The following is a 9,399-nucleotide window of genomic DNA, read 5'->3' as shown; positions in this document are numbered from 1 at the left end:
TTTGCTGTGAGCAGTGAGAGGAGTCCAGAGCCTGCAGTAAAGAGGGCAGCTGCCACCTGAGGAGACAAAAGCGCTGGTGTTCCTGCCGTTCAGGGATCAGTTATGCACGGTGATCGATGGAGCTCATCTGGGGAGGCTGCAGCACTGTCCACAGTGACGAGAATACCGGAGGGCAGTCGCTGAAGAGAACAGAGGGCTCAGTACAAGTCCTTAGAGGTGGTCCCTGTGCAGGAGGCGCAGCTCAGTACAAGGCAGCTGGTGTCCATGTGGCAGGGATCACCAGAGTGCAGCCCACTGAGATAGGGAGTCGGCTGCCTAGAGAGAGAGACCGATCACAGACTTCCACCCGAGTGGAGCTGGGTACTGCAGCTAGTTAATAATATGCTTTCAATTTGGTTTGATTGCTTGAGGTTAGTTTATTCCTAAATATACAGCTACATTTATATACTGAAGTCTATTGAGAAAAGCATTACAATAAAAGAAAAAAACTTAAATGACAAAAATTTAGATGAAAGTTTAGTTAAATGTTTATTTTCAAAAGAGTTTATAAAAAATGCCATAATAAATGATACAATTAGTTACAGCACCAGCCAGCTCTTAAATAAAAGGCACAATGGACTGCAAACACAGGTGTAAAAAAATAGTCTGTATAAATGCACATGTACAACAATATAAGTGTATGTAAATGTGAACATTCTCCAAAAGCTTTTTCATCACATTTCATACTTCTGACCTGGAATTGTTTTTTTTTTTTTTTTAAAACTATGCACTGATCAGTAGCTAGTAAATCGCAAGATGTCTGTATGTATTACCTGGAAGAGAAGGCCACAATGTGACTGCATATATGCAACTTGGATTGCAAATCCACCAAAATAAATTTCAAAATGGTGTTATGAGCAATAGCCATCAGTTTAACAAATCTAATAGAAGTCATCGTCCCCTTTTTCTGCAGAAGAGGCATTTTGTATTTGCTGCTGTTTTTTGTACAGTTCTGCAACCTGCAAAGAAAAAATAAAAATACATAATACACATAGTTCAGTAATAAGCCTGCTTAATGGACCATTGACAGTTTCACATATGAATCATATATCATTGCTCAGGGTAATCAGATATTCCACTAGTTTTACCTCCCCACTCACATTAATCTTGACTAAAGAAATGATCAAAACCGCTGGCTGAGTAGGAACGCACTGGGGACAAGCAGAGTGAGTACCAAGAGGATGGAGTGTCTTGCTCAAGACAGATAACATTCTAGGGATATGTTTCTCAAACTTGATCCTTAGGGAACCATAGGAGTGCAAGTTTTCCAGGTCACCTTAAATAATTGCAAAATAATTTGTACTACTTGTGGATCTTTTAAAATGTATCAGTAATGCTGGGCATACACTATACAATTATCTGTCAGATATCTGTTTGTTTCTAAATTCCAGGTTTTCATTCCAACCACTGTTCTAGGGGACTTGAAGTTATAATAGTGAGGCGAAAAAGGGAACAGATATGAAAGGAGGACAGAGGGTGTGAGTTAGAAAGTGTGAGTAGGGATGTAATCAACAGGTCCATATTTAGGGTACATTTGAAAGAATGTAGAATGGTAGACAATCTTATACCAAAAGGGAGTGAGATCCAGAGGACAGGAGCAGCAAGAAGAAGTTTTGGAACCGGGAGTGGGAGTGGTTGTTTCCAGTGAGAAGGCAAAGAGATAATCAGAGAAACAGCAGAGCGGGCAAGAGTGTGGACGGAGATGAGATCAGTATGAAGTAGCAGCACTAAATATAAAAACTCCAGTTATATAATGTAAATCATTCAACTCCGTAATACCCAGCCTCTGATGTAAAGTAATTCAAATAGTGACTTTTCTTAATTTTTTTAGGTTAATAATGTTGTACAGCTTTGATTATTCCTTTCACAAGGTAATCTTTAGAACAAATTTGACAAAATGGTTTCTTATTCAGAAACTAATGACAAATATTGGGGCACATTTAATTGCCCGCGAGATTTTTACTGCAAAACTTGGGACTAATTTTCTATTACCGGGGGTATGCGCACTCCTGATTGCTGTGCTATCCAATAGAGGAAAAAAAATGGTTGCAAAATGTTTTCAGATAAAAATCGAGAGACAATTTAAAAAAATAATTGAGGAACAGCCTGTACCCTAAAAAAATATATTGGAAAACAATAATGTTTATTACAGTCCCAAAGAAAAATATATTGTTCTTTAAAAATGCATGAAATGGCTGATGTGTGCTTTTTTGTTTTTTTAAAAGTAAAAAAAAATAAAAAAGGAAAACTTTTCATTTAATTACAAATTAACTAAATGCAAAATACAAAAAAAAAAGATGAAATAAAAAGGTGATTTGGAGGTAATTTGAGGCCAATTAAAAAAAGAATGATAAAAAAGCAATTATTTTTTGTTTAAATCGTTTAATTAAATTTAATCAATTGATCTCTAAAAGGTAGATGCACTTTTGTTTTGCGTTTTGTGTAATTTTCTGGGTTCTAGCCCAATACTATGTTAGTTTGCTACATATATTTTATAACATATTAAAGTTATTATGTTTTAATCAATCTATTATTACAGCACGTGTCACATATCAAGTTCTGTACTGCCCCTTTGTGTGGTTGTTCTACTGCAGTGTGGTTCCAGGGCAGTGGCTGAATGGAGCAGGAAGATACATGCAGCCTGGCACTTCTATAGTGAATGTCGCCATAGGTCCCCCCCACCCGCGATATAGGTTGTGGCTCTGATCAGTGGGGCCCCAAGGGGTTTCCCCAACACCCCCAGCGAGCAAGTCTGAGCCTGTTCAAGGGTTAATAAAGTAACCCTTGTATATTGTGCATTCTTCCTGGCCCCACCTGGTGCTGAAATAGCAATCATCCCATGCCTTTGGACATGGTGGTCTTTCCATCACCCCTGGAGAATGGAAGGGATTTAGAATTTTTCTCTCCTACACTTCCATTCTACAAAAAACACAGCTGCATTGTAATCTAGATTTCTCACTATAGAACGACTGCCTTTGACTCTGCAGCTCCGCCCACAGTCAGGCTTTGAGGATCCAAACCCCACCCATGACATGCCAAACAAACCCATTATATAAAAAAAATACTCAAACCACCAAACACTGCTGGAGGAAATCTTGCTCTCATGCAGAAGGCTTTTACTTCATATTCATTCTTTAATCTACAGCAGAGTTTCACAGTCCAGGTTTTAAGGATATCCATCCCCTTAGACAAATTACAGATTTTCCCCCATTCAAACTCTTCGCATCTTTTGACATTCCCTCTTCACCCTATCCCTTCTTTGCTCCATTTCTCAAAGCTTGCCTCAACCTTGTGCCCTTGTTTAATTTGTCACTCTCCACTTCCTTCCTCCTATAAACATGCACTTCGTACCCAATGTTTAAAAGGAAAAAACTCTTGACCAAGCCTCTCTTTCTAACTTCCGCCTGATATTTCAACTTTGATGGATCTGCATCTGGGTCGGAGGAGAGCCTTCCTCCCCTAAGCTGCGTCAACCGGCCGGTCCCTGGCGTCAGATGATAAGGCCCCAGTGGTCTAGTGAGGGAGCGGACGCTCTGGGCCCTCACTGCAGCAGCTTCCAATGTATCCGGTTCCCATTTGTTGAGCCAATCGGGAAAGCCTCTGATTTTCAATTGAGCTCAGATTGTCGAAACTGAACACAAAAGGGACGTAGGGCACTGGAGTGAGCCATACAGGGGGGCTGGCAGAATAAGTATGTTTGAAAGTGTGGAACATAAAATATAGCAGACACAAGTTTTTAAATAAACATTTCTAAAGGCTGGGTACACATTACCGTGTACCCGGCCGACCCACGATGTGACGAATGACATGTCACATCAACAGCCATGGGGTTGTTCATCAAATTAACAGACTGAGAAGCATGTACACTTGATCAGTCGATGCAATTAACAACCCCGCAAGAGCACCCATGTTCGCTCATAATGGGTACACACTGACTGATTTGGCCGATATGTTGGCCCAATCTGCTGGATCGAGCGACATATTGTCTAGTGTGTACTCACCATAAGACTGTTATGTAATCAATCCGATGTCAATTTGTGACCAAACCTAAAGGGAAGGAAGATTGGGAGGGAGATTACAGCACCTGTAAACTGTTTGTTGCATCTTCTGGCTTTTTATCATCACGAATACGAAGGAAACGAGGGAAGCGCAATGAAATTCCTTTTTCGTTCTCCACCTAGAGGTAAAATAAACTTTCAGTACAAGAAATATATCTCCTTCATTAAAAGGACACAATCCCCAGAATAGACCAATACACATATATACAGATATACAGATGTGTTCTCATACACTTGGTGTTATTGCGCTATATGGGGCGAATCGCTTGGTGCATTTATTTTTGCCACGAATAGCTAGTTTCATACTTTTGCATTCGATCGTCTTTTTCGCACTGCAGCCGCATGCCAACAGACTTGTAGTGTACTGTGGACTTGGCATTTACACTTTACTCGCAACCATGGCAGTGTAAATTCGCACAATGCTGCATGGATAGTAGCTTGATGCGGCTCAGTCCTATCAGTCCCCAGTATCCTGCCTTTTTCCTCAGATTAGCATTTTACGCACAGATCTAGCATGTTAAGGCACTATTGGTGTACAAGGCATGCTTGGGTGTGGTATAAAAGATACAGTTAAAAGGTCGATATTGTCTAGTTAGACACCAGATGTTAGACAGGCAATAGGTCGACAGTTGATTTCGAGTTTCAGGGTCTAAATTACACAGGTACTAACAGATTATTTTAGACATATTTTTTTTTTTTTTTTTTTTTTTTAAGATGTCAAAAAATCATCTCTAAGTGTATGTTTGATTTAGACCATGAAACCCAAAATCGACCAAAAATCACCCCAACATCTACTTTCAGTAAATTAACCCTAAATCACGCATTTACTAACAGATAATTTTTGACATTGTTTAAAAAAATTATGTCAAATATCATGTTAGTAAATATATGATTTAGGCCTGAAATACAAAATAGACCAAAAATCGACCTTCAGTAAATATACAGCCATGTCTTTAAAAGGAAAACTATTCTCAGCACGAAAGATAGTTACTGGAAACAATAAAAATGAGACATTTTGAAAATATTAAACTTTTTGTTGGAGTAACCGGTTATGCACAAAATTGGTGGTCCGGTTTACCATAAAATTGACATATCCACAGAGCAAACATATTACAGTCTAAGGAATTGTTATTCCCCTGTGAGACTACGAATATCCTGGCTTCTGAACAACGGCAGAGAATTAGTTTAGGCATTGCTGTGGGTAAACTAGGAATTCTTGCACTTAAGTGCCAGCTATTAAGAAATAAATACTGGGGGATCCTTGTAATGTGCTTAGCAGGGTCAGAAGCTGTCCTCATAATAATTTCACTATGAATTACAGTATGAGCAAAAACCATATGGTCAAACTTTAAAAATAAAAGGGGATTGCATGATGGTATATAGATATCCCAAGTATTCTAGAGATGGGATACATTTCTATGAAGCGTTTAAAGCAGTAGAGTCAGTATTACTATGTATTTAAAGTAAAGGAGGCTCATGCAGAGTTGCATGCAAGTCAGTGGAATTACACCTGCATTGTGTGCATGGACGAAAATGCAGATATTTGCAGACATGCAACCACATCACCCCAATCCATACGCTTGCTTTCACAGCAGTCCTCATTATCAGAGGCCTCATCTCACTACTGGTTCACATATTAGGAAGGAGGAGCTTTTTAGCTAGGCATAGACAGTCACTAAAGGTGGGTACACGCCTGACAGATATATCTGCAGATGATGGTCGTTCATACACACTGAACGGCCATCATCTGCTTGTGCCCTCGGGTCCCGACAGCGGGGGTGGGACACGGCGGCCTAATTGGGAGGCGTTTCACACCCCCCTCCTCACCGCTGCCGCTGTGTGCGCGCGGGCAGTCACCTGCCAATGGACAGATATGTCTGCATAAATATCCATCGGCTGTGCAGCACAGCCAGTGCGATATGTCGGTGAACGACGACGTTCACCAACATATCGCGGGTACATACTGGCCGACGTGCAGCAGATATATTGGTCGATCAATTGATAGGCCAATGTATCTGTCAGTGTGTACCCAGCATAACACCTTAACTGATAAAGGCACAGCGTGGATTGGTACACATTGCCAGGATGTCACATCGACAGCTAAAATGCCGTCAGTCTCCACCTTTGACCTGCATCATATCCCCTCAGGTATAGGAGAAGCTTCAGTTGTGTAATGGAGTAACGCAGTAATGTTCCACTCAAACAAAGTTGCTGTGGAATATCATTGAACTCAGACCAACGTAATTTACATTTATGGGTCAGAATATTAATTTTGGGATGTAGCAGACAGTTAAACACCTGCGCTTTAACATATATATTTATAGATTACAGAACAAGATTCATAGATAATTTGTCTAGGTCTAATTCTATTAAAGACCAATTACAGAATAATACCACAAGAGAAAGGGAGCTCCAAGGAATTAATTAGATAAAAAGTATCTCTTGGCTCTCTTTAAATAAAGTATATGTAATGTAAGAATATATAGGAAAACTACCACAAGCAGCCACATTAGAAGATTCGGTTATCTATACCTTTAGAGATATGGACAACTATACATAGTAAATATAGAAAATAGCTCTACTTATTTCAAAAAAGGATAAACAATCTAGCATGAAGTATTCAAAATGGAATTAATTTAATTTAGCATGTCAGGGTACGCAAATTATCGCATAGTGCTTGCGGAGTCATATAAATAGAGGGAATCGGTATGAAATACCGCCAGTGAAAATCCTGTCCGCTTTAAAAGGTAAGAACTAACCTAACCCTCCTTTAGGGGTGCCTAACCTCCCTCCCTAGTACCTAACCCCCCTCTAAGTGCCCAAACCCAACCCCCCCTTCCCTGCAGCCTAAAGCTACCCCTCCCAGGGGGGTGCCCAACCCTAACCCTCCAGGGGGGGGTGCCCAACCCTAGTCCCCCCCGGGAGCCCCTAACCCTCCCCCCCCACGGCTGTCCACGCCCGGCTTACCTTTGATCGTTATGCCGGGCGTCAGGCTCCCGGGGGTAGGTAAAATTACAGGCATTGGGATATCGACGCCTGTCATTAGACCCCTGCCAAGATTAGACAGTCGGGAAGCCGGCGGTCGGCATTTAGACCGTCGACTTCCTGACTGCATCCCAAAAAGAGGAACCCCCAACATACTGCATTGTTTCTATCTTCTATTCAAGGAACTGAATAATGCAGGGGATCAGGCTGTTATCGGTGGAGAATCTGTGATATTAGTGCCCGAGGTGCCATAAAAACACAAATGGTGAGAGCTGCCACCTGGGCACAGAGTAAGGTATTCTGAACTATAATTTTCTCCATTGCACTAGCCTATTTGCCAAGTTTTCTTTTACCGGAGAAAGACTAGAGGCTATATGGAACAATTTACTTAATTCATGATACTTATTGTAGATGTAAGAAAAATAGCAAATTGTGTTTGCTTGTTGCTGTACTGTTAACAATTATCTGCCTCACACAGAGGGAAGTAATTGCTTTCATGTGATACTACAGATTTTCCCTTTTACATCTTTACTGCAGTCACTCTAATAAGCCCCTTTTGGCACACCAGGTCCCGTGAGACACTGCTAGCGCTGGGCCTTTTTTGCAGAAATGTGTCTGAGTCGAAATGTGATGTGACTAGGACGCACCAGTAGACTACGCTGATTAATTTGATATGCAACACTTGTATATCTGTGTGCGACTGACTCAGAGTCTATATACGAAGTGCTACAATGTAGCGGCCGCAGCTTTTTTAATTCCAAGTTCCGTTGTGCATCATATACAGACCCAGGTACACGCAGATATACAAGTGTCACATATCTAATTAATCAGCACAGTCCGCAAAATAAGAGACCCGACACTAGCAGAGTAGCCTGTGACCTGGCGGCTCACTCACGTCAAGCAAGTCGCGCTGCGTGGTGTTTTAAAGCTAGATGTATGAGGACACGTGTATAAAAAATAAAACAATTTATGCTGATCCCCTTTAAATATAATGTATATTAGATCAGGGAAATATAGTTGCACAAAACATTTCTCACATGAGAATCAAATGACCTTTGGATATGTGGTAAAATGAGAATCAAATGACCTTTGGATATGTGGTAAAATGTCCTCTCTGACACGTCCCAAGTGTCCAATCAATCAGGCTACTCCATCCCATCCACGCATTATGGAGCAGTCCGATTGGACCCTTGGGATGTCATCATCTTAAAGATTGATGATCTGCCTTATTTCAAATTCAGGTGTGTAAAGTGTCACCAGTATGCTTAGCAGCAGTGTCAAGTATTGCGCTGTTATTCTTTTTGACCTTATTTGTTTTATAATACGGTTTTTGCTCTAACACCTAAAAATTATTATTTTTATCTAATGTGATATTGCAATGCATTATGCTTCAATAAATTAAGAGTTATGGTAGACTTACCTTTTAGAACTCTTTCTTTGAGGTCCATAGGGTCCACAGGGATCACCAAGAGGGGGTATGTGATTGGAGTGATCCAGGCACCAAACAGTTACGTTTTTAGCTCCCAGGATGCCTCAGCCCTCCTCCAAATATACTCCGGCCCCAGCCACAGGCATTCAGTTTTGTAAACAAGCACAATGTACACCAGAAACACTCTCACAGAAGATGAGGGAATCCGTGACCGAGAGAAAAATACCCAATGAAGCCAGGTGAGTCAGGGTGGGTGCCCTGTGGACCCTATGGACCTTGAAGAAAAAGTTAACAAAAAGGTAAGTCTACCATAACTCTTATTTTCTTCTTCAGAGTCCATAGGGGGTTCACAGGGATCACCATGGTTATGTCCTAAAGCAGTTCCCTTAAGTAGCGTTCCCGCTAGGCTGTTAAATAGCCTGCGGGTGTCGTCCACACCCATGGGTCGCAGTGTCCCGCGGGTGGGGAAAAATGCAGTGTAGCAGTCATCGGCGGTGAATGGATGCCGGGCGCATGCGCCGGCATTTATTCACATACAAAGCAGCGCTTGAGGGACAGCCTGACATGTCCGCAAGTGTCGGACACGCCCCCAAGTGTGACAAAAAGAGGATGCGTCTTAAATACACGCCCCCATTTCCTCAGCCACCCATTTCTAGGTGCGCGCAAATGTGCCCCTTCTCTAGGTCCAGCACCCTGCCCGGCGCCGGCTCTAGAGTGAACACTACTTAAGGGTGATGATGCTCCTGAGCAGAAACTGAAAAAGGTGTGGACAGAAGACCACATGGCCGCCTTCCACAATTGTTCAGCAGACACACCACTTTGAAACGCCCACAATGCTCCCACAGACCGAGTAAAATGCGCTGTCAGCGTATTTGGAACAGGGAGATC

The 9,399-nt window shown here is 41.7% G+C and overlaps 1 protein-coding gene across 2 annotated transcripts in view; it reads right to left on the bottom strand.

Moving 5' to 3' along the window:
* Positions 1-509: 509 nt before the first annotated feature.
* The window catches only part of LIG1 (DNA ligase 1), a 217,596-nt gene continuing 208,706 nt past the window's right edge, over positions 510-9,399 (bottom strand). For both annotated transcript variants that reach the window (XM_088444581.1, XM_088444580.1), the window contains exons 27-28: positions 4,124-4,216; positions 510-998 (exon numbers count right to left, since the gene is read on the bottom strand). In XM_088444581.1, coding sequence (XP_088300707.1) covers positions 921-998; positions 4,124-4,216 — 171 coding nt within the window. In that variant the 3' untranslated portion in view covers positions 510-920. The remainder of the gene's footprint in view (positions 999-4,123; positions 4,217-9,399) is intronic.

This window comes from Taudactylus pleione, unplaced genomic scaffold (assembly GCF_031769625.1).
Source record: "Taudactylus pleione unplaced genomic scaffold, aTauple2 ptg000366l, whole genome shotgun sequence".
NCBI lineage: Eukaryota > Metazoa > Chordata > Amphibia > Anura > Myobatrachidae > Taudactylus > Taudactylus pleione.
Note: the sequence above shows the minus strand (reverse complement) of the source record. Positions and strands in the feature narration are given on the sequence as shown.